The 25142-nt window shown below is 47.1% G+C and overlaps 1 protein-coding gene across 1 annotated transcript; it reads left to right on the top strand.

The window, feature by feature from the left end:
- The first annotated feature begins 534 nt into the window (after positions 1-534).
- ZNRF1 (zinc and ring finger 1) lies at positions 535-25142 on the top strand. Its single transcript, XM_081016394.1, has 5 exons — positions 535-1108; positions 18743-18838; positions 22265-22370; positions 22649-22736; positions 23975-25142. The coding sequence occupies exons 1-4, from the start codon at positions 613-615 to the stop codon at positions 22704-22706; spliced, it is 756 nt and encodes a 251-aa protein (XP_080872520.1). The 5' UTR covers positions 535-612; the 3' UTR covers positions 22707-22736; positions 23975-25142.

Raw genomic sequence — 25142 nt, 5'->3', positions numbered from 1 at the left:
GAACAGGCGGGAGGGAGCCCGCCAGCGAGGACACCCCCGCCCCCGACGGAAAGTGGCGCCTGGCCGAGGAGCGACGGGGACGCCGGCAAGGCCGCGCCGAGGCAGCCCTCGGGCGGGCAGGGCGGCAAGGAGAGCCAAGGGAGGGCCTGCGCTCGCTCGCTCCATGGCTGGCCGGGGCGCGCCTTGACGGAGCCCGCAGCAGCTGGGGCTGCTGTTCCTCCTGCGAGAGGCCGGCCTCGCCTTCCCCGCGCTTCGCCTGGATGCGGAGCGGCAGCGCCAGAGGACCCGCGCACAGAGGCCGGGGCCCCAGCGGCGGCGTCTTTCTTCCGTAGGGCGGGCCCCGGAGGCGGGGCAGCGCTGGCCCTGCTGCCTTGTCGCCGTGGATGAGCCCGGGAGGAGCAGCGGGCCGCCCGGTGGGGCGCGGCGTCGGACGGCGGCTGGGGCTGTTGCTGCTTGCGCTCGGAGCGAAGGAGGAGCGGCGGCGGCCGGAGCGGCGACGACGGCCGGGAGAGGATGCCCGGCTCCGGGGGCCGCTTTAGCTCCTAGTCCCCGGCGCGGGTGCCCCTGCTCGACCTCCCCGTCCACGGCGCTGCCGCCGCCGCCGCCAGCGGCATGGGCGGCAAGCAGAGCACGGCGGGCGCAACGGCCACGGGGCGCTCCCGGGGCGGGCCCTTGGCCGGCGTGTCGAGCGACGACAGCGCGGTGCCGCCGCCCGGGGGAGCCCCCCACTTCGGGCACTACCGGGGCGCGGGCGGCGGCGGAGGGCCCGCCATGGGCTTGCGCAGCCGCTCCGTCAGCTCCGTGGCCGGCGTGGGCGTAGGGCTGGGCATGGAGCCCGCCGCCGCCGGCAGCGTCCCCTTCGGCCTCTACACGGCGGCGGCTGCAGCGGGGGCCACCACCACAACGGCAGCCGCGGCGGGAGCAGACTCGGAGCGGGGTCCCGGCGGTGGGTCGGGCGCGGACTCTACCCCTTACGCCCATGGCAACGGTTTCCAGGAGACGGGAGGCGGTCACCACAGAGACGGGATGCTCTACCTGGGGTCCAGGGCCTCGCTGGCTGATGCGCTGCCTCTGCACATCGGACCCCGGTGGTTCAGCTCGCACAGCGGTGAGTGTGCTCGTCTCCGCGGCCTTGTTTCCGGGCCTCCTTTCAGACAGTCATGGGGAACCGAGAAAACGAGAAGGGGAAACTGTGCAAGAAATACAATCCTGCAACATATCTATAGCATCATTTATTTATTTTTTGAGGGGGACCCAGATGCATCCTTCTTCCCTCTTGCCCCAAACACAAGGCTGGGTCCCATTAGGTAGGCAGCAAAGATGCAGGCTTATCTGTGGTGAACTTGTCTTGCGCTTGGAGGTTCTGGGGGTTAAGTTTGCTGACACTTGAAGCCCTTGACTGGAGATTCAGAGTCCTTTGTTTTAAAGAAGGTGAGGGTGGCTGTTGTCCTTGCTTGGTGGTGGTGAGGGAAAGGTTTACTGTGAGCATGTTTAGAAGCATTCCTGTGCTCAAGGCCTGGCAAGTAGGTTTCATTTGTTTATATAATTTATGGAAGTACTTATAAATGGTATGTAGAATATCAATGCAGCATACAACCACATTTACAAGTCCCAAAAAGCATTAAATACAATATACAATCATAGAATGGTAAGGGATCCAAAGGGTCATCCAGTCCAATCTCCTGCAATGCAGGAATCACAGCTCAAGAATCCCTGACAGATAGCCATTGAACCTATCTTTAAATACCTTCAATGAAGGAGACTCCCATCAGCTTCCAAGGGAGTCTGTTCCATTGTTGATCATGAGAAAGTTATTTCTAATGTTTAGTCAGACTCTCCTTCCTGGTTATTTAAATCAGTTGGTTTGGGTCCCTGCTTTCTGAAGCAGCAGAAAACAAGCTTGCTTTGTCTTCCACGTGACAGCTTTTCAGATATTTGAAGATGGCTTTCAGATCACCTCTCCGGTCTTCTCTTCTCCAGACTAAACATGCCCAACTCCCTCAACTCCCTCACAACCACTCATAAGGCTCGGTTTCCAGGCCATTAAAAATCCTGGTCACCCTACTCTGTACATGTTCTAGCTTGGCAATATTCTTCTTAAACTGTGGTGCCCAGAACTGGAGACAGAATTCCAGGTGAGGTGTAACCAAGGCAGAATAGAGCCGTACTATTACAGTACTTCCCTTGACACGCTATAGGTTCATAAAATGACTGGCTCATCTTTGAAAAGTTCATACCAGCAAATAAGCCTTTTGACAGGAGCAGCAGTGATTTGGGGTCAGTTTGTGCCCAGGCAGCACTTTGGAGTGCCCACCTGTTTGTTTGTTTGTTTGTTTGTTTGTTTGCTTGCTTGCTTGCTTGTTTGTTTCTGTTTAGGGTTGGGGTGGGGCCTGCTTTAGACATACAAGGAGATGCACCACTATTTAAGTGGTGTTTCTTTCCTTTCCCCCCATAGGAGCCCAGGGAAGCTAATAAAAACTGTACAAATAGAATTGTCAAACAATAATTTAACCCCAACTATAGAATAACAGTAACGCTTCAACTGTTGAACTCCACTCCAGCTATTGTTGAATTGACACTGTGACTTGTCTGGTGTAGCAGCTGAGGAAGTGATTACTGGGGTGTGGAGAGACTAAGGTAACAACCTGTCCTTTCTTACAGATGGCTGGCTATGGCAGTTTTGCAAGTATGGTCTGAGGCTTTGGCACATCACCTATCAATGCAAAAGAAACCTGCCCAACAGACCGTGTTATTATTTATTAAATTTATATACTGCCCTTCAAAGATCTCTGGGCAGTTCACAAGATAAAAATGGTAGTTCTCTTGATTAATGGACAGTATTTTTCTTTTGCTCTTGGGAAAAGAGCAGGCTTTCATTGTATTCTCCCCCACTCCACCTCTCCCTCTGTCTTGGATTAAAGCTAGAAGGGGAATGTAGTAACTTGCTTTCTCACCAATATAAGAAATGATTTGCAGCTTGTGGGCTCCCTTCGGGCATCTTGATGACCCATTATGTGCAGGATACTGGACTTAAATGGGCCCTTGGTCTGATCCAACAGATTTTTTGTGGAGCATGTTAACTTAGGGCTGTGTTTAATTGGAACAGATTTCAGAGTTGCAGGAATGTATGGCCTCTGTAGGCTGTTAAGAAGTTATGGTAGGTAATTGAGGGTGATTTTAGTTTTCAAATCTCACTCTTTGTTCCTTACCAAATTACCCGAGCCTGGACACTTGTTGTTAGTATGCAAGACACAGAGAATGAAGATAAGATCTGTGGGGCCTTGGAAAGTGGTATTTGGGCCTACTGCCCTCAGAGGTGTGTAGAACACATATTTGATAACTCATCTGGTAGAATTCTAGATAGGTGAGCACCCCAAACAACTGGGGAGGCACCAGGTTAGCAAAGGCCATTTTAAGGGGAAGCTGAGAAAAGAAATTATCTGGGATGGAGAGTACAGAGATTTACAGTCCTGTCTTCTACATGTGAACTTGGAGGCAAGTCCTGGTAGGTTCCATGGGGTAAACTCTGATGTGTGTGTTCATAGTTTCCCTTCCACTGTGCTGCAGGGAACAAGTGATATAAAGATGAAGCAGTGCCTCCTAGCAAGGCAATTTGCAACCAGGTTCTGTCAGGAAGTGGAGGAAGTCCCTTTCATCTTGCGAGATATTTTAGTCATCTATCTATTGCCTGCCTAATTGATTAAAATATCAATTAGGCTAAATGATACAAGCAAATCTGATGAGTCCTGGTGCTTTCCAAGCTCATCTTCCTCCCTGTTAAATATATTTGCTACTTTGTTTTGCTTTGTCACCCTTGCCAATCAAATTCCTTCATAGTTAATGTAGTTCCTCTCCAAACCTTATGACCTGTCTTGTTTAAGAGCAGCAATGCTATCTTTCTGTTTTTACAAAAGAAGAGCTCCATGTAACTGAGAAGCTTTACCATTTCTAATATTGCTCCATTCGTGGTGTCTCAGTTGGTCTGTGTGTTTTGCACCTCTGCAAGAGCAGTATGGCTACCAAGACATGCACAGAACCAAAATATTATACTGCTAGTACAGATTTGTGGTTAGTTGATGCTAATTTTCTGTGGACCAGCTGGCACAGACAAATCATGTATTGTTTGGAAAATAATTGCCTGGACCAAGTGGAGTGCATAGATTGTTTACAGCCACGATGTCTTCTTCACAGAGTGCAGCTCAGAGAGAAATTATTTAAAACCCATGTATTCTGTGTCCAGATAATTAGGTTAATCTTCCAATTAATGCTTTCCATCACCTTGATATTTCCCTGAACAGCAGGGGGCTTTTCTGCTTGGCTGTAGCTGTGTTGCAATATTCTTGATACCCTATTGCTGGAGGGGGAAGCTTTTCTTCCAAGGGGGGAGCGGGAGCGGGAGCACTGTGAAGGTCACAGCGCACGGGACTCATCTCCACTTCACTGGCTGCCTTTACATCTCTGACAGAAGATATCTGTGTTCATGGCTGTAAGTTCTTGGATAAAGAGCAGCGGACAGCTCCCACAAAACCTTAGTTCCTTTGCGATGTAATTGCAGCACTGCCTTGTGTAGCATTCAGAAAGCTGGCTCTTGAATTCACTTATAACCTCCCTGGGTATTTATTTTATTTTATTAATTAATTTACTCTGGAAAACTCATGAAAAGCTGCCTTACATCAGCTCAGACAGACTGTTGATCATCAGTATTGGCGACACTGACCGGCAGCAGCTCTCCAGGGTTTCAGATGGGGAACATGCATTCCCAGTCCTACCTGCTGATGCTACAGATTGAAGCTGGGACCTTTCATGTGCAAAGAGGATGGTCTACCTCTGAGCTACAGCTCTTCCCCATTTACTGAAAGTGGCATGCCTGGGTTCCCCAGGGTTTCCCATCTAGGTGCTGACCAGCCCCAGACCAGTTTGGCTTCAGCAAGGCTGCTGCATCAAGCTCCTGAAAGCCTGAGTTAGTTACTACTCCTTGATTCTTTTCCTGGGAGACTAACTCCCAGTCCCCCATTTCAAGCATCTTTATCAGTCACTTTGGTGGACTCCCCAAACTCAGCCTTGTCAATAAATTGACAAAAGAGAACAGCCTGCAAACTAGTAGTTCACCTGCCTGCACATGCCCAAGTTTAGTCACTTGTGACCTAAAAGACAGGTGGAGGGCCCGGCGTTTCCAGGGAAGTGTGTTGCTTACTACAGGTTTCCAGGCAAGTGGCTATTTATAAGCCAAACAGCTGGTAGCCCCTCCCTGAAAGGAGGCTTCATTGCTAAAATGGACCTTGCAGAGAGCTGGGTTCAAGCAACTTTTCAAGGGTGGTTTCTCTTGCTCAATTGCCCTCCCTAAACATAAGAACATAAGAAGAGCCTGCTGGATCAGACCAAAGGGGGCCCATGTGGTTTTGCATCCTGTTTGTGCTGTGGTCAGCAAGACGCCTATAGAAAACCCATAAGCAGGACCCCAGTACAAGAGCCCCTCTCTTTCAGTTTCCAGCATCTGGTATTCAGAAGCATTGCTGCCTCCTGCTGGGTAGGCACAGCATAGCCCATCTCGGCTTTTGGCTTGCCTTTTGCAAGGGCTTAGCCTCAGTGTTTGGGGCTAAGTCCTCAATCTAGCACTTCTCTTATGAGAAAAGTCACTTGACAATTGTTGACTGTCTCTAGGTGGGGCTTCCTTGAGCAGCAGTTAGAGCTGGGTCAACATCTGTTTGCTCAGAGCCAACTAACCTTTTCTTTAGATGTCTGTGGCAGCAGAAATGGGGCAGAGGTGAACATCTAGCTAATAAGACAGCAGACCTCCAAAAATGCAGCATTCCTGTTTTTTAATTAGTCACAGTAGGCGTTGTAGTGGAGCCATATGGGTGAGTTTGAAGGCTGTCAGACAAGCAGTTATGGCCATTTCTTCCCAGTGAGTAGTATGACAAGGGAAGTCTCTCTCTCTCTCTCTCTCTCTCTCTCTCTCTTTTTTTTAAGAAAAAGAACAGTCTGCACACATAAACACTAATTATCTGACCTGTTGAGCCAGTGTGTTTGAGGCATACCATTTACCGTGGTATGCAACGGAAGTTGGGTCAACCTTGCCTTCAGGGCTTCATCCTGTGAGCTTAGCCACACAATTGATAGAGGAGGTGGTGCTTTTGAGCCATGTGGAGAGTTTGTTTTCCTCATCACTAAGTACCATAAAATGGTGGATTTGGAAGGGACACCCAAGGGTCATTTAGTCCAACTCCCTGCAGAGCAGGAATGAAGCAGCCGCAGCTTGACCTCTTGCATCTAGGAGTGGAGGTGGGGAGCTGCTAGCACCACCTCCAAGAGAGATGCCTTGCTTCCATGCAGGTTCATTGCACAGAGATATAGCAAGGCCTGAACTTCCATTGTAACTGAAAGCTTATGGGTGTAGAGCAGTGTCGCTCCAGATCCTAGCATTGCTCTGATGGAAGCTCTGCTTACCTTGCATTGGAGGTTTGAGTGCGCAAAACCAGTCGTAGACCCGCAAGTGCCTTGTGATCACCATTGAGGCGGTCCCGTTTGGTGGTTCCTTGTGCTGAGCTGTTGGACAAGTGGAAGAAACACTTGCCAACCTAGCCTTCTGCAGTGTGTCCCTGTGGTGTACTGGGGATTGCTTTACAGTACAAGAAACCGCATATGCACACTAGTGAGCCATAAATAGGTCTTTTAAAAAAGAACTTGTATGGAGTCTTCTCTCGAGCAAGACCTTCCACCAGCCTTCGCCAACCCGCCGTCATCCAGCTGTTCTGCACCACAATTCCCATCATCCCCAGTCAGCACAGCAAAGGCTGGAGCGCACAGGTAGAGAATAACTTCCCTAGACTTGCAGTGGCTCTTCTCAGCCTTTCGCAAAGTTGGAAACAGCCCTTCTGTGAGTAGAAGAGGCTCTCTTGGTAAATGGAAGGGCACCTTTGGATCCAAGCTGTTATCTTTGTTTAAAAATGTATTCTTATTGTGTAACTACCAAGGCTGGTGGTGTTATTGGAGATGTGAATGGATATGGGTCTCGGGAGAGAGGGTTGGCCCTGGGTCTGGGTGTGAAAAGGGCACTGTTATTGTTGTTTATAGTTACCACTGTTTATGTACAGTGTGCCAACTTCCTAAAAATTCAGGGCATGATCTGAAGACCCGTGATGCAGCAACTGTAGGCCAGGTCTGGTCAGCTTCTGGGATGGGTGATTGCTTGGAAACAGTGGTGGACTTTGGGCTCTCAAACTCCAGTGTCACCCTGGGTGCTGCTAAAATTCAGCATCCCCCACGTCTAGTGGTCCATTCTACAGCATTGTTTTGGCACCCTCTGCAGCATGGTGCTCTACCCTATAATTCCCTCTGCTAGAAAACCCTTGGATAGTTTGCCTTGAGTTCTATAGAAGAAAGGAAGGAGGTAAATACCTTCCTGATAGGTATTTAGAGAATGGATTCGGTTGCTGGTGCGTAATCAAGTTATAGATTTCAGCAAGATAACGTGCAGAATTCTAACTTTATATGGGGTGTCCAACCTCTCAGCTACACACATGCAGCCAGCCATCAAAAGCACATTTGCTGAAGAGTGTTAAGCTGGTGTAGCATAGTGCTGGAGTGTTTGACTAGGCCCTGGGTTCAAATCCCCATTCAACCGTGAAGCTCACTGGGTGACCTTGGACCAGTCACTGTCTCATAGCCTAACCTATCTACCAGGGTTGTTGGGGTGGGGTGGGGGTGGGGGAACGAAGGCATGCCAGTTTGAGCTCCTTGGAGGAAAGGTGGGATAGAAATCAGATGGATGGATAAATAAATATAAAGGCTTTGTGAACTAGATGTGAAACATGGGTATACCACTGGCATAGCTGTGCATTTCCTTGCTTGGAAGAAGGGGTTGCATGTGGAGCAGGAGGCAGCAGGAGTGTCCTTGGCAGAAAAAGAAAGGAGACAGGAGTCATCTACTTTCACATAGCAAGGCCGTTTCTGGGGTTTCTGTTTTCAGCATCTGTGCTCTGCAGGAAGCAGCGGCTTGTGTGTGCGGCTTAATACTTCCTATGGGAAAGGAAATGAACAGCCTGCCAAGAGAAGCTGCAAGCTGATCATTACCTGTTTGTTGTGAACTCATTGGCTGCACCTGGTGTGCCAGATACCACCGTTTCTGAAATTTGCCTCATTTAGAGAGTCACAACCCTCATCTTAAGACGGGGCTCTTCCTATGAAGCAAGGCTGGGGAACCTCTGGCCCTCCAGATGGGACTACGACTCACATCATTTCTGGCCAAGGACTCTTCAGGCTGAAGGTAGACATAATATGGAAGGGGGACATGACTCCTGCAGTGAAAGCCCAGCTTTGCTATGTGTGGGACAATACATTCATTTTGTCACGCCTAATGGCAATCTTGCTACACTTCTCCCCAACCTTCAGGTGGGCCGCTTGCCTTGCAGAAAGCAACATGCTCATACAAAAAGCTGTATTTTTCCACTTTTATGAAGTACACATTCATTTTTAAACACAAATATCTGGCAACGGAGAGGCCTTGGTATCATGAGTGGTAGCTGTTGAAGTGGTTTTGGCGGCAGCTCACCTTTGCTGCAAACCTTCAGGAAGTTTGTTCAGCTTCTGCCCTGGAGAGGGCAAGTTGCATTTGGGCAGAATACGGCATCATGCGTGTCTCCAAACAGGCACCGCTGCTTTGCAAATGATGCATCTTTCTAAGATAATGTTGAACCAAGATTGAAGACTGCTGCCTGGTTCCATCCAAATGTACAGCTTTCGGTTTGAATGTACAGCTGTAAAACATTTAGGCCCGAACCCTGCATGGGCTGAGTACAGCACAGCATCAATCAAATGAGCACATTGGGAGACCCCTCACAGAGATACAATTCGCAGAGTAGTTTAACAATCAATCCCTCTTTCAGGGAACTCCAGGAATTGTAGTTCTGTGCAGCAAATGGGGTCTCCTAACAACTCTCAGCGCCCTTAACAAACTACAGTTCCCAGAATTCTTGGGGGGAAGCCATGACTGTTTAAAGTGGTATTAAAGGTAAAGGACCCCTGACAGTTAAGTCCAGTCGCGAACGACTCTGGGGTTGCGGCGCTCATCTCGCTTTAAAGGCTGAGTGAGCTGGCGTTTGTCCGCTCCACAGACAGTTGTTCCGGGTCATCTGGCCAGCATAACTAAGCCGCTTCTGGCACAACGGAACACCGACACCAGAGCAGCGCACCTTCCCGCCGAAGCAGTACCTATTTATCTACTTGCACTTTTTGGGGTGCTTTCGAACTGCTAGGTTGGCAGGAGCAGGGACCGAGCAACGGGAGCTCACCCCGTCGTGGGGAATCGAAACGCCGACCTCCTGATTGGCAAGCCTGAGAGGCTCAGCAGTTTAGAGGTGTGGATGTGGCCTTGTCTTGTGGCAGTGGTGGCCTTTCTGCCACATCACTGCTGGCTGAACATTTCCTCCATGAGAGGAGAAATATCCCCTGACTCTCTAGGAGCATTTATTTATTTTGGAGATAAAGATTCTGCATCTTCTTTTTCCTTGGTCATCAAGCCACTGCTTTGAACCTTTTAACAAGGTTGAACCAACCATTCTTCGCCCACCACAAAATGCCAACAACCTTGCAGGTGCATTTCTCAGTGTTATTGAGCACCAGCCAGACATGCCCTTCATTTGCTTACCTTTCTTTCCCCTCCCTTCCCTGGTGTGATACTGCTTCCTGCAAACACATTGTACTGGCAGAACCAGTGTGGCATAGTAGTTAGAGTGTTGGACTAGGACCCAGGAGACCAGAGTTCAAATCCCCACTCAGCCATGACTTTGCGCCTGTCCCTATCCCCTAAGCTTGACCTTCCTCACAAGGTTGTTGTGAAGATAAAGGGAAGGGGGGAGAATTATGTACAACCACCTTGAGGTCCTTGGAGGAAAGGTGAGATTAAAATGTAATAATAAATAAAGCATAGACCTCTTTTTAAATTCTTTTAATGTAATTTTATTATTGTGAGCTTCCCTAGCTGCTTACCTCATAGAGAAAGAGTACCATAAGTTGTCAGTTTGAAATAGATAAAGCAATTTCATGTTTGGCTTGTTTCTGTGTGCTGCTAGAGTGGTTTAGAGCAGCAGGCGTCAGGTTGCCTATAATGGACAGCTTTGGCTGCTTGGTTTAGCACCTGGAGGCTGGGAAGTCAGCCACTTAGGGACCTACAAAATACAGGTCACTTCCTGTCTGCATTGCTGTGCTGTTGTAAACACATGTGCTGGTTGGCCAACCCTAATTCCACACTGAACTGTGGTCACAACTTGCATTGCAGTTTTGAGGGCAAGTGTAGGTAATGCAAAGTGCATGAATGGATCTGCTATGGCCAGTGTGTATGTATCAGATGACATTGGATCACTTTTGCACACTAAGGAGGGCCTTTACAAAAAATCCATTCTTAAGATTCCAGTTTAGCACTGAAGATTTCCATGGAGAAGTAAATTATATGCCTGCTCGCATAACACAGCTGATCCCTGCTGTTCTGGCTATTTTTGGAGGTGTGATCCTCTCCACACAGAGGCAGGGGTCCGTGCAGGTTTGGCTTGGTTTGGCAGTAAGGAGGAGCGGAGAAGTTCTGGGAAAGATGTGGGCATCACCACAGCTGTGTTCCTGAGTCAAGGGGACCCACCTTGCTTAGTGCTTAGAGTGCAAGGTATCCTAACATACTGTTTATTTACTGCACAGATATCCCACCTTTTCCTCCAAGGATCTCAAGGTGACATACATGGTTCTCCCCTTCCTCATTTAATCCCCACAACAACCCTGTGAGGCAGGTTAGGCTGAGAGGCAGTGACTTGCCCAAGGTCACCCAGTGAAGTCCCCTGGTCTCCCAAGTTCTAGTCCAACACTCCGGCAGCTTTTAAAAAGCAGCTTGCTAGGATTACACAGAGCTTGCAGAAGGTGAGGAAAGCCAGCCCCCAGCAGGAAATTGGGTTAGGTTTCCTGTGTATGGATCAAGCTTCATATGGGACAAGTGGGAGTTGTAGTCCAAAACATCTGGAGGCAAGATTGTGATGGATGGGTGGTGTTGGGACATCCATAAGTTGATGACAAAGTTATTGTAGCCTTGAATTGGGAATCCAGGAAATGAAGGCTTCTAGGAAACCAGTTTGCTTTGAAGTTGAACTTGAGCTGTCTGGCATATCAATAAATTCTATTTTTACAGGGTGCTGGTGCTTCTTTTCTCTGCCCTCCCTCTCCCCATTGCTTACTCAGAATATTATGCTTAAAAATAACAAAATCCACACCAATCCTCTTAGATCCCCTTTCTTTTAATATGTTAATTATTGTGTATATTTTGTCCTTTCTTAGTCAATCAAGTTACCTCTTATAAAATAAACATAATTTTTTAAAAAATGAAGCCGATTGCTCAGTATACCCCAACCCCCTTGTTTACAAATTACTTGTTCTCTGCTGTGTGCTTAGTATTTTCCTTGTTACAGAAGATGAACAGGTCCATAATTTCCTGAATTACCTTTGTCCCTAATGGGCTGACAGTGGCCTGTAACAAGATCTGGGTCTGTTAGGCAATATGAATCTCTGACCTGGAAGGACTTGCAGCCAGATTTAGTACTGAATGAGAGAAAGGTGTTGGCGAAGGGCTGGGGCATAAAGGGCATGAGACTTAAGTTACTGCAAGCAGGGGCATGGGGTGAGATTCAGTGCCTTGTTGCAGCAGCCCTGTTTGTTGTTCTTTTCCTTTTACAATCCAAGGTGGTTAAGGTGAGAAGCACAGAATGCAAGAAAACTAATAAGAATAAGGAGCCAGCAGGTTAAAAACCACCAAATACCAGCATAAAAAATGTAAATTTGATCTGTGGGAGTGATACTGATGTAAAAAGGCCTATGTAGTACAGTCAAGCTTTTAAAAGGTCAAAAGCCTTTTAGTACACACAGATCTTACTGGCTTTCCACTGCAATATCAACACAGATCTCCTGCCCAGGCAGGGAGTCCCAGAGCAACAAAACAATTGTGAGCTTCGTAAGCTCCCTCAGATCTCTCGCTCATAAACCAGATCCCGTTGGTGGAGAAAATGGCCCGCTTTAATCACCATCACATCTTTGGAAAAGGCTTTCTTTTGCCTGCTCTTTCCCAACAAGCTGATCACTTATTGCATCACAGATTACCTGTCTGCGCACAGCCCCTGTCACACAGGCATCTGGTTAGCCTGAGCCTGCAATTCTTATGGGTGATGCTGTATTGTTGCTGCACACATTCAGCATAGGGTGTGTGTGTTATTGGGTTGTTTTTGTTTTTATTTTGATTATTAATTTTGTGTTTTCATATTGTGTTATTATCCTGGGAACCGCCATGAGACCTGCGGGTCCAGGGCAGTATACACATTTTAATAATAATCTTCATGCTGCAGTTAAAATAACCACCTATTGATGGAATGTGACAGCACCTTACATTTTTATGTATATAGGAAGATATATACAGTACATATAATTATCATTATTTAGTTGGAGGTCACTTTATACAATTATAACTTTAAAATGAGTGTTTTATACATGATAAAACTCTAAGCCATTTACATAAAAACAATAAAAATACAGCAACAATCACTGACATTTGCATCCATTTGTTGTGTCTGCTATAGAGCAGGGGAGGGCAGATCATCACGATTATTTATGATTATTATAATATCTCATGTTTCTTCCAAGGCATTCAGAGTGGCATGCATAGTTCTCCCTCTCTCCGTTTTAGCCTCACAACAACCCTATGAATTAGGTTAGGCTGAGAAAGAATGACTTCCCTGTGAGTTTTGTGGGAAAGAATGTCAGAGGCCGGCTTCTGCTTCAGTGATGAGCATGTGGTTCTTGGTATATTGGATAAGGATTTTTCCTTAATTTGTTTAAGCGATTTTTATATTGCTTAACTGCAATCGTCTCTAAGCAGCGTACAACGAATACAGTATGGAAAAGGTAAAAATCAGTTAAAACTTTAAAATCAGACTTCAGTTAAAATGCCTGCTGGAATAATAATAATAAAAAATCAGTAAGACACCGAAAGTTCAACACGGAGTGGGCCAGTTGTAAATACTGGTAGCTGCTTTGAGGGCTGTAGCTGAGAAGCAGGAAATAAATCTATTAAATATATAGCAGAACCAAATCTATCTTCTACCCACTCCTGCGACACAACAGTATGCTCTTGACACTGAGCTGTGACACAGGGTCTCGCCTGTAGTTGTTTACCTAAGTCAGAAAGGTACCTACTGGGTTGTGTGTGTATTTCTGCTGTAAAGGGCTGACAACAGATAGGATGATCAGAAGTGTCCCTAAGCGTGACAAGGGACGTACTGCCAAAGGGATGATTTGTTGGAATGTAAGTCTGCCATCCAGTGTTGTGCATCTGGTTGTCAACAAGCATGATTAATCCTGCTTGTGGGTTTCCCATAGGCATCTGGTTGGCCGTTGTAGGAAACCGGATGCTGGACTCGCCAAGCCATTGGTCTGATCCAGGGGGGCTTTTTAAATTATCCCTTAAGAAATGTATGGTGTGCAGACCATCATGGAGATCGCCAGATGACTCCTTTAGCAGATGACTCCTTTACCATCATATCATGGCACCATGGCTTTTTCCTGCTCAGAGGCCAAAGAAAGGTCAGCATTGCTGTGGGCTGTATGCACGTGGTGGTGGCTGTGATGGCACCACTGTGCAAAACCTAAATAAACTCTGCCTGGGCATGCCAAGACCTTGTCCCTGGGCTACTGGCCAGCATTCCAGCCTGTGCTCATCACCTGGGGGTGTCAGTCAAAACAGCGTCCTAGCCCTGCCCTTAGGGGAATATAGCATGCTGTTGACATGGGCTGTTGGCTTTTTTAAAAAGAGTATGTGCATCCTTATTTTTATCCTGTGTCCCGATCCCAGTTTGTGGCAGAATGAGCAGCCTTTGTTTGAACTTGCACTTCAGGCGAAAGCAGCGCTGAGCTTTCCCCTCTTGGATGCTCTTTCCCTCCCATTTTGAGGGGAATCTCCTTTCCTGCTCTTGGACTGCTCACACCTCTTTGCGTGTTCCAAGGAAGCAGGAGGTGGGAGTCAAGTCAAGGTAGCTTATCCTGAAGTAAAATGTACAGGTAAATGGTGGTGGTGGGTAGTTAGCCATGCACTCTGCATGCTTACCCCAAAATCACTCTCACAGATCCGATGCTCCAGCTGCACTTGGTTATGCTGTGGGAACTGAAACTCACAGACCTTGTTGGCAACGGCTGTTTCACTTCTGCAATTAGTCCAGCAACAATCCTGAGACAAAAAAGGGGCTGGAGACTGCGTTTGAGGATGTTGAGGGCTTGAGGGCACAATTAACGCACAGTTAGCAAAATATGCATGTACACCAGGAGTTGGATAATATAAATTTGGATTTTGTTGCAGGTGCTGTGGCTACCACCCTCTGATCATGTCTCTCCCTCCCTGCCCCGCCCAAAAATCAAAATAAAATCCCAGATCAGCCCACCACCGAGAGACAGACTTTACTTTTCCAATTGATCTGGATAAAAGTTGGAACCAGAAGAATTAATCTGTTTCTTGAAAAGCAGATAGAGCTGAAGTGGGAAAGAGGGTCAGTCTTCCAAGTTGCTCCTTCAGCATCTTTGTACTTCTCAGGGGACAAAGGGGTAGCCATTCTTACACACCTCATGACTCAGGGGGCAGTGAGTTTGTAGGGACTCAGAGGCCTTGAGGATGTCAAGAGTGGTATGGTATGCACGGCCGCCTATTGGCAAGCCCTAATAATACAAGTGTAGCATAAGGCTGAGTCAGCAATTAGACTCGCCAGTAGGCCCATCAAGTCAAAGCAAGTATTTTGCCTTCCCAAGTCTATGCTGCTAGTGCCATCCTTACCAGAACTTTAAGCAAGATGGCAGCAGCACAGGCACCAAGTTGCACCCAACATTGGGGGTGACATCCCGCCAAGCCTCCTCTGGCCTCTAAGATTGGGGGCGGGGGGGCTGAGTCCCATCCCAGCAGACATTGGGGGGGGGGGGAGCTATAGAGGCCTCAGCACCATAGAGTTGGCGGGCCTGGGCAGCAAGGACATTGAGGGCAGAGGCAGCCAGCATCTGTCTCCAGCCACCTTTGTGCCAAAAGATTGCGTGTCTGCATACTGGTTGATTTCTTGATTAATAAAAGGACTGAGGCAAGTGTGTTGCTTTCAGGGCTGTGTACATCTGCATTTGGATCTGGGAGGAAAAAGGTAGGCTTCAGAGCTATAAAAATAGGGGATGGTTGCTGGGTGACAGAAACGAGCCGCTCCTGGTTGCCCAGGTGAAAGCCAATATCACGTGTCAGTTGTCTCTTCCTCGTCAGCTTGGGTTTGTTTTCAATGGCATTTTCGTTGCTACGTGGCTGGCATAATGTGTGCATCAGCCTGGACTGCAACCTGCTTCTAAAAGGGTATGGAAATACTTTGTGTCTCGAGGCACACCGGCTTGTTGATGTTCCAAGTCTGTGTGAGAACCGGGAACAAAATGTTTGCCTCCTTTAGAGTAGCTGCAAGTGATGCTGTGGCATCCCTGAAAATGATCTCCCCAACAGCAACACTAACATGTCAAAATGGTCTGTACAGTGTGACACTTAGGTGTCTAGAATGTCAGCCATGAAAGTGTTCAGCATCTCTTAGGTGTCCATGTTGTAACTTCTGGGTTAGCTGTATTTCACCAATAATGCTTCTTCAAGAATTAAAACTGTGTAGCTTCAGCTTCACCACCTTTTGAGCTCACCTCTTTTTTTGTGCATCTGTGGTCTGCGAGTGATCCATGAACTTTGCTCAGGTGATCCCTATCATGTCTGCAAATATACCATAAAAAATCATACCGCATCAAGCACAGTGCAGTACAGTTGATGCTGCAGGTCTGCCAACCACAGCTGTATACCATACAGTTGTTGCAAGATTCATATCCTGAAATGTGGATTTTAAGGGGTGCAGGGAACACTGCATTTACACACACACACACACACACACACACGCACACACACACACACCGGGCTTGGAACTATGATATGGAAAATTCTAGATCAGGCTCATTTTCATATCCCTTTAATTGATAAGTTACTAGAGATTTAATTGATTGGGGAGTGCAGATTGTAATAAATAGAGCTGCAAGCAACTAGTTTGCTTATTTGTTGGAACCACTTTAAACTTGCTGTATTAGTGAAATGAAAAAGAGAGGGAAAGATATTGCGAGAAGTGTACAGAAACTGAAAGCTTTAAAAGGTTTTTTTACAGCTTAAAACACTTTCAACTGTTATAAACATAGTCTTTTGTAATATGCAAAAGCTTTTATGATATGCAGAATTATTCTAATCAAAGTTATTGTCTGCTTTTTAACAGAGCATTTAATCTTCTGAAAAGTCTTTAATTGGCTAGCAGCCCTTATTTCCACACATCCTAATGAGGGCTTTTAAAACGGGAACAGACCTTCCTCATTATCCCACAGCTAGAGGAACTATTGATCTTGCAAAATTGTAACAAATATATTTAAACAGCCTCCCATGGCTCAGTTTATAGAAATCCCCACTTTCTTGCCCCACATCTCTGAGTTCCTGAAAACTGAAGTTCCTGATGGGGAGGGTCCATGTTTGCTACATAGCTGCAGAAAGGGGTAGCTTTATGGATTAGCATTATTTAGAGTGGCCTTCCCCAACCTGGTGCCCTCCAGTTGAGGCCATGATGGGAGTTGCAGCTCTAAGGCTCTTGAGGGTATTCAGCTGAGGCTGGGTGTTATCTCTGAAGGTTCCCAGGTGACATTAGCCATTGCCTCCAAAGGCGTATGCCATGCAGAACACTTCCTTGGGGGGCATGGGTGAAGGAAGCAGGGAGTTGTTTCCTTGGCAGTTTGTGACAGGCATAAGATGGCATAAAGGTGAGCAGTTCCTGCTGTGCTCACTCAGGGCACCTGGCATCAGAAACCATTATTCGTACAGTGGTACCTCGGGTTAAGTACTTAATTCGTTCCGGAGGTCTGTTCTTAACCTGAAACTGTTCTTAACCTGAAGCACCACTTTAGCTAATGGGGCCTCCTGCTGCCGCTGCGCCGCCAAAGCACAATTTCTGTTCTCATCCTGAAGCAAAGTTCTTAACCTGAGGTACTATTTCTGGGTTAGCGGCGTCTGTAACCTGAAGCGTATGTAACCTGAAGTGTATGTAACCCAAGGTACCACTGTACTGCGTTGATTGACAGTCCTTGGTGTTAACCTTAACCTGCCCTGGCTCTTTCTACTCTTGTTCCTCTGGTCCCGTACTAGGAGTAAGTTCCCATTTGGGAGCCTGTCCAGCAATTTCTTTCTTAGCCTGGGGACTTGACAGGCTGAAGCTTTTTTTTTTTTCACTTGGAGAGAGATGTGTGTCCAAGGGGCAAACTTTTGGACCCATTGAACTACTATGTTCCATGTTTGATAGAAAAGCATAAAATTTCTGTAGCCAACTGAATGCAGGGGGTTGCTGTTGTTTTCCTGGAAGCGCACATTTAATTTTGCTTCTGACTGGACTAAGAATGTTCATCTCTAGACCCAGCTCAAGTGAGGCATTCACAATAAAAATGAGTACTGCACTACAGGTTTACTTTTTGTTTTATTTTGTGTGTTTCTAGTTCATGTCTCTTTTGTAGGTTTATATGAAATGAATTTGAGTTTTCAAAAATATTTTTATTAAGGGAAACTTAAAGGGAAAAATACGCCTCCACAGTTTGCATGACCCATAAAGACAGACACAACCTATCAGTCATGTATTGTGGCCCACCAGGTATTTGGCAACTATCCTGTGATCCTAGTCCAGGAAAACAGCAAACACTGGAGATTTGTAGGTCCCCTGATAAGCTGGGAATTGCTTGGTGCGTCACCAATTGTGTAGGCCTGATATAGATTTATGGTATATACGTTCATGGTAAGAAATAGAGATATTTGTAAGACTCGTAATGTGACTTTATTTTCTACCTGTCTTGCTAATATTCCTCCTAAGAGCACTAAACTTCTTTCATGGGCAAAGGCCAGCCATATGTCCTGGTTCTTCAGGGAGAAAACAACAGAGCATCTTGTCACCCCTTAAATACAATGCTGCAATAAACTTGTTTGTCTTTAAAATGCTTCAAGACTCTAGTTTTGCTGCAACCCCTTAGTTTAGGCTAATTCTCCGGAAACATTCATAGGGGGCATCCAGGATCAGGTGCTGCCTTTGCTCATACGTGAGCATGAAAAGATTGCGCTTGCTTGCTTCTTGTTTTTCAGGAAAGCCTTGTGGCATATTCCAGAGTTCTCTCCTTCCGTGTCCTGTCCTTCCTTCCTGTGCCCTCTCTGACTGCAGCTGTCTGTCTCACACGGCCGAAGGGCAGCGCAGAGGCATTTCTTGGGAGGTGCACGTTCTTTCCCTCTGTGGTAGAAAGATGCCAGGCTGGAGAGGGCCTGGCCCATGAGACGTTTTTGAGCATGTTAGGAATACAGTTACAAAGTCATCCACAAAGAAAATGATTACAGAGCAGTTGCTTGTATGCAGAAGGTCCCAGGGTCACTCTTGACGTGTCCAGATAGGGCTGAGAAAGGGTTTGGTTATGGAAATCAAATCTGGCACTCTTTCAGCTGCACCTTCCCTTACAGGGGTGCCTGACATTTAGTACATGTGACCTCAGTGAGATTTTAACTTCATGTCAGGTCTGACTTGGCAGGAGGCAGCTTCCTGTGTTCCTAAGATGGTGTCAGAGTCAGCATCCCTCTCTAATCCACATGTCCTTCTCTTTTGCTCCTTTGTAGGTTTCAAGTGCCCCATTTGTTCCAAATCCGTGGCTTCCGACGAAATGGAAATGCACTTTATCATGTGTCTGAGCAAGCCCCGCCTCTCCTACAATGGTAAGTGGGGGCTTTTGAGCCCCATCTGACTAGCCTGTTGCCACCTTGTGTTCTTAACCAGCTCACCTTTCTCAGCATCTTTCATGCAAGCCCAAGGGTGAACAACCAGACTTGGTTGGGACTCCAGCTCCCACCAACCCGAGCCAGCATGGTCCAATGGTCAGGCAAGCAGCAGCTGGAGGCACCAGATTCCCCAGACCTGAGGTCAGCTGTCCAGCAGCAAGCGTTGATACACCATGTCGCGTTCTTCCAGCCTGGGCTTTTGGTGACGTCACCTGTGCTCCTCAGAACTGTGTCGGCTTATGTGCTAAAAAATACAGAGAGAAGTATTAAAAACTGCTGCCTGGAAAAATAAGTACTAAGCCATTTTTTATGCAATGCACTCTCAAAAGATGCAAACTGAGTTTCTGGGATTTCCCCCACACCTGCTTAAATTCTTCTGAATTAACTCTGCAGCCATAAGGACTAGAAACTCTACAATAGAAGGCTTTTATGTACTGGGTATCAAATCCTGTTCTTAGATAGTGTTGATTGCGAGCTCATTGTGGGGGGTGGGCATGCACTGCCCTCCTTTTGCTGCTGGAGCAAAGGCAGTAGTCTAGCGCTTGGGTGGGTGGGTGGGTGAGTGCGCATGCATGCATGGTTGGTATAGACCAAGAACCCCAGGTGATTTCTTCAGCCTCCTTTGCAGAGCCAGTGACCCGCTTCCCTCGCTCAGGGCACTCCCTTGCTTTCTGCTTCTCACACAGAGATCAGTGCAGGTTTTGCTCAGGGCTGCTGCAGTCACTGCTTTGCAGCTCAGCTGGCTCTCAGCATGGCAAGGGGGCTGGCTGCTCTCTCCCGCCCCCCAGGAGTGATGAGCCGGCCTGCCCAGCAACCGGGGGGGGGCAATGGCTTGACCGGCACCTGCTCCAAGCTGTCGGTGCCAGGCTGCATTAGTCCCCCAGTGTCCCTGACGCTACACAGGATCCGCCCAGGCTGTGCTGGCAGAGACGGCGCCAGGCAGCTCCTGAGGCTGCAAGCTAGAAATCAGGTCAGGAGGAGGAGCTGGTCGCTCTGCATCACAGCTGGGCCTTCCCCAGCCTGCCTGACAGCAGCCTGCGATAGGGAAGGCAGCTCCATCACTCCCTCCCCACGCAGAAATTTCTCAGCCTGCCAAATTGAGCATAGCCAGAGATGGTGCACCTTACGCAGTGGTGCTGGAAGATTAAATCCGAGCTGCCTTCTCTGCTGCCCTCCCCACCATGAGGATCCCTGTTCTTCAGCACCCCACCCCACTACCCCAATAAGCCCTTACCATGCATTCAGACTGCTCTTACGCAGGGTTGTGTCAGGTCAGGCAGCGGGGTGAGGGTGGGGAAATTGGCAGGGGATTTGTGGAAACAGCAGAACTGCAGTGCTTAGCAACTCATCCAGTGCTCCCCCCTTGTCCTCACCTTTGTTGCCTATTTTTGGAGCTGTGAAGCAAAGGAGGGCTTTCACAGAACTGCCTCCAGGCATCAGACAGTGGGATGCTGGTTTCCTTTGATGCCTCTCAGTGTCAACCTAACAGCCTCTTTGGCCTGCATTTAGTTCAGAGGCTTCCAGAGGAGAAGAATATTGCACTATTTGTTAGGGCTGTCAACCGAGTAATGATCTTCACCGGCTTCCAAGGAACTAAAGAATTACATGATTAGATTTATGCACACTTAACTAGTGCAGTGGCACAAAAGGTGCTTTTAGCATGGCAAGCGCAGGTGGCAATTTCTATTTTAGCATGCAGACTCTGCATATAAGAAGAGAGAGAAATGTTACCGCTTAATGTTTCAGACAGTGATTTTTACCGCTTTTGCTCTGGATCCTCTTAGTTTTTGTCAGCTTATCTGGTTGGAGAGCACAATAGCAGCAGCCTCCCAGAGTGAGTGTTCCTGAAAAGAGGAGTGAATAATCAAAATGCGTTCTGCAAAATAAACACTCCTTTGTAATGTTATGTTCTGATTGCAGTAGGAGTGTGATATCCAATTCAGACATCACACTAAACTGTGCTTAGTCTTCCATAACAATGGTTTGTCATGATATCTGAATTGCATTTAATCAGATTTTCAAGACAGTGCAACTTCTCTATATAATAAGCTGTCCAGAGTGTGATGAGGAGGGAATGGGCCTTTTTAATAGCGCCCACCACCAGGGTATATGGAATGTTCTCCCTGGAAAACTTTCCTGCCATCAACACTGGTATCTTTTTAGCACTAGGCAAAGACATTTCCCAGGCATTTGAGTGCTATTTTTTTTCATTTGACAGCAGTTGATGGGTGTCTCCTCCCCTTGGGGGTGCTCTGTGTGGTTGGTTGGACAGAGGGATTGTTTTTCATAGTACAATAATCTTGTTTTGCTTTTAATTATTTTGTTTACTACTATTTCCAAGATGTTTTAAGACATGGGTAAAGTGACTAATAAGCTGAAATGATAATCAGTGTGAAAATATTGCTTTGGCTTTTCTCTTAGCACTTGCCTGTGACTTCCTTTGGCTTGGATGTCTTATTCCTAAAGCATACAGCACAATCATTGTTTGTTTTGTAGGTAGCAGTTGGGTTATTCCCTTTTCTCATTTCGTGATCATAAACAAACCTTCTGTTAACCTCAGCAATTTCCAGAGATGTGTCTGGAGACACACACCACCGTCTTTGGTCCCTCTGAGTTCTGTTTTGCTTTCCTTTCCCTTTCAGCAGGATGCTTCTTGTAGCGTGAGCAAGATTGGTCTGTGAGACTAGCAACGTAGTAATAAAAACTAGAATAGAAGCAAGCCACCCTGACATGCTAACTCTCTGTGGGTAGGAATGCCTTTTCTCAAGGAAGTGTTTATGGTCCACCACATGAGCTCTACCTGTAGTCTGAACCTAGACACAGGCTTACCATCACTATGAGGACTAGGTCCCAAGTCTCTAGACAGATATCCCATTGCCTTTTCGTAAGGTCCTCCCTCCGAGAGCGGTCAGGAACAAATTAGTTGGCTCTCACATTCAAGATCTGTACAAAGAAGCCAGCCCGTGTCCCCAGCTCACCTATCTAGATGTGCTGGTGGTAATCATTTGGTGCCCTAAAAGAGAGAGGGGATCTCTCCTGCTTGGTGGCTTGGAGACGATTCTTATCTGCACAAATGTAAGTGACTGTTTACAATATGGCCACTGTTGGGCTCAAGATGACTACCTGTGGAACTGCAGTGTAGGGGAAGGCATGCTCTCTGCAAGACCAAGGTTGCATGAGAAGAGGGACTTTGTAGCATTAGCCCATGGACAAATCCAGGAGTGAGAAATTATGTCTCTGTTATGAGCCCTTACAATCTCCTTCTTGAGGCTGGTTGTCAAGGTGGCACAGGAGGGTAGAAACCCATTTCTGCCTGGTCCTCATTGCTCATCCGCCTTCTCTGACCTTCATTCCCCCCTGCAGATGATGTCCTAACAAAGGATGCAGGCGAGTGTGTCATCTGCCTGGAGGAACTCCTGCAGGGGGACACGATAGCCCGGCTGCCCTGCCTGTGCATTTACCATAAGAGGTAGAGTATGAAGAAGACCTGGGTTCAGCAATCTCTCCCCATACAGTTCCATTGTGGGACAGCAGGGCTCCCGCAAATGGCCAAACCTGCCCCATGGCACCTTCATATGGGCCGCAGAATTCCTTGGATACTTCTTCCTCCTCAAGCCCCTTCTGCTGGGCACATGTGGCCATGCTGCTCCTCATCCACGCCCCCCCCCCCCTTGTGGAGTTAGGGCAGGTACTTGGCCTCAAGGATTCCCCTGTTGTGGAGTCTAATAACCACCTTTTCTTCTTCAGTTGTATAGATTCCTGGTTTGAAGTGAACAGATCCTGCCCAGAACACCCTTCGGATTGACCCTGGCAACGCTTGCTGACCTCTCCCAAGGTGAGGCTTTGCTTAGAAAGCTTCTCTTGAAACATCTGGAGGCCTTAAAACACCACCCACACTTCTATTTATTACCAAGTTTTAGCATGCAGTGTTTACAAAAAAACAAGCAGAGTGCAACCAATCAACAAACGCTATCAGTTTATCCATCACTATATTTTAAAGATAAGAACTAATCCCTGAGTCATTCTTTACCCAATAGATGAAATTTTAAAACAACCAAAACATATTAAGCTGACAGAACTTAAAAGAGGTGTCAGCCCAACAACAATATAAATCTGATTGATGAGTAAAAAGGATATTCAGAAATAGTTTTGCAGTGGATGAATATGACTTGTCTGCACAAGCTGCAAGCCCTCATAAATGCCCTGATTTTTATTTGCTTGTATGTGTTAATCTCTGTCAATTTCTCTACTTAAACATGGAACACATTTCTACAAACTACTGAGCCTTTCAGGGATGTCATCAGCAAGCTGTTTACTAGTTAAGTCAGCCTATGGTGCTGTTAACAAAAAGCAAGACACCTGTAGTCGACTGTATACTTTTCAGAATTATTTCTAAAAGTAGCATTGGGTCTTCTGCAATAAGCCAGACTTTCATTAATGTGGAAAAAAAGCCCAAGCAAGTATGTGTTGCGTTTCTTTGCAATGAGGAGGGGCCTTTGATGTTCTCAGGGTATCATGTTGATGTACTGTCTACCAGTTAAGGTGACACTCTTCGGTGGGTTGACAAACCACATTTTACAAAAAGCCTTGCCACACAGAAACAGTTCTCTCAAATTTTCCTAGACTACTTTTGTGTTTAAAAACACATCTTCTGCATGCATATTTTTATAGCATCTACATGATGCTTCTCCTATATCCCCTGCAACCTCAATTCAATCCAGATTTTCCATTTCCAGGAAAAATCCCATAAAGCAAAAAAATAATAATTTTTGACTAACAACCTATTTGTGATATTAAGCTCCTGTATGGAAGTTTCCTTTTTTCTTTCTTTCACTGAAAGGGTATTTTACCCATTTCAGAACATGGGGTACATTTGTAAGAATACCCATAATGGATTTCTTATCTCACATGGAAGAATACTCTGGTTTTGTGTTAAGTTTAAACTTCCCTTATTTTGTGGGGGTTAAATGTGTTTTTCCTCTGGGTTGGTCTTGTCAAGAACTTGCTTTCCTCGACTTGGGCTCACTTCTCTGTGCACATGGCAATCATTGATCCTGTCATTTCTCTCAACAGGTCGTCCCGCCATCCATCTCCCCTCCCCCACCCAACCTCCTCTGAGCAGGCTCTGGACCCCACTGAGACGACAGTGGGGACGAGGGGCTTGTGTTAACTTCTCAACTTAAAAGGGCAGACAAGAACCCACCCCAAGAGAAGCTGCTGCCCTTGCAGGGCTACACCTTGGCAGCCGCCAGCCTGGGTCGAGAGGAGTGCCCGGTGCCAGAGCCGGCGGCCGTCGCCCAGCGGCGCCATGATGTTTGGGCCAGACCTGGTTGCTAGCCAAACGGAGCATGAGAGAGTCACCCACCATTTGACAAGGACTCGGCCCTTCCTGCCATACGCGGGTCACACTTTTGCACTGAAAAGGTGATTTCCCAGCCCCACTCCCCTTCTCCTTTTCACCTCCATCCCTTGGAAAAGGAAGAGGAAACAACAGACCCCCCCCCCACGCCTGCCCCCTACCCTCATCCTGCGGAGGAAAGGGCATTTTCTGTCACGTTTTTGAAGGCGTCGTAGGTTTGTCTTTCAAGTGTTTACAAAACAGCCATTTCGTGTCAACTGATGTGTGTTCCTGGTGATGTTTACAAGACTGCGTCCTCTTGGCCTCCTGACTCGAGCTGCTCCGGCAGTTGAGGAGCCAAATTTCCCGAGACCCTTCTCTTCTCCCTCCTGCCTCACCTAGGGACACCCCCCACCTTCATTGCCAAAAGTCCCCTGGTTTCCCCTTCCTCCCTCCCCTCCCTCCTCTCAGTAAGTCTTGGTTTGAACTCCTGACTCTGGGGCACCTTCAGGGGCATATTCTGAAGGGCTGTTTGCCACTCACAAGTGTCCTGCTAAGATGCCTGAACCTTTCTCAGCCCTGTGTGGAAAACAAAAACAACCGATTTTTATTAAAACACACACACACACACAAATGCGCGCACACAGACACACACACACACACTCCTCCCTGATCCACATTTGAGCACGAAGCGGAGACCGCCTCAGCCATGGGAAAAAAGCCCCTGCCCCGGTGACCTCCATCCAAGCAGGAAAAGGTATCTGTATTTATATAGTAAAAAATTTAAAAAAATAAAAAAATAAAAAAAATATTCAAAGCTTGGGAAGGGAAGCTTCCCCTATTAGTCAAGGTGTTTTGATATGGTATTAAATAATGTTCAATAAAATAGTCACTGTTATTTTA

Source organism: Podarcis pityusensis (genome assembly GCF_964106645.2).
Source record: "Podarcis pityusensis genome assembly, chromosome: 8".
Lineage (NCBI taxonomy): Eukaryota > Metazoa > Chordata > Lepidosauria > Squamata > Lacertidae > Podarcis > Podarcis pityusensis.
The sequence above is the reverse complement of the archived record's forward strand: the minus strand, read 5'-3'. Positions and strand labels throughout refer to the sequence as shown.

What these genes read in the sequence shown, in the direction of transcription:
- ZNRF1 (XM_081016394.1), top strand. Translation starts at nt 613, where the DNA reads ATGGGCGGCAAGCAGAGCACGGCGGGCGCAACGGCCACGGGGCGCTCC. An exon ending in GTGGTTCAGCTCGCACAGCG is followed by an intron (nt 1,109 to 18,742) that starts GTGAGTGTGCTC and finishes GCTCCTTTGTAG; the next exon opens with GTTTCAAGTGCCCCATTTGT. An exon ending in GCCCCGCCTCTCCTACAATG is followed by an intron (nt 18,839 to 22,264) that starts GTAAGTGGGGGC and finishes TCCCCCCTGCAG; the next exon opens with ATGATGTCCTAACAAAGGAT.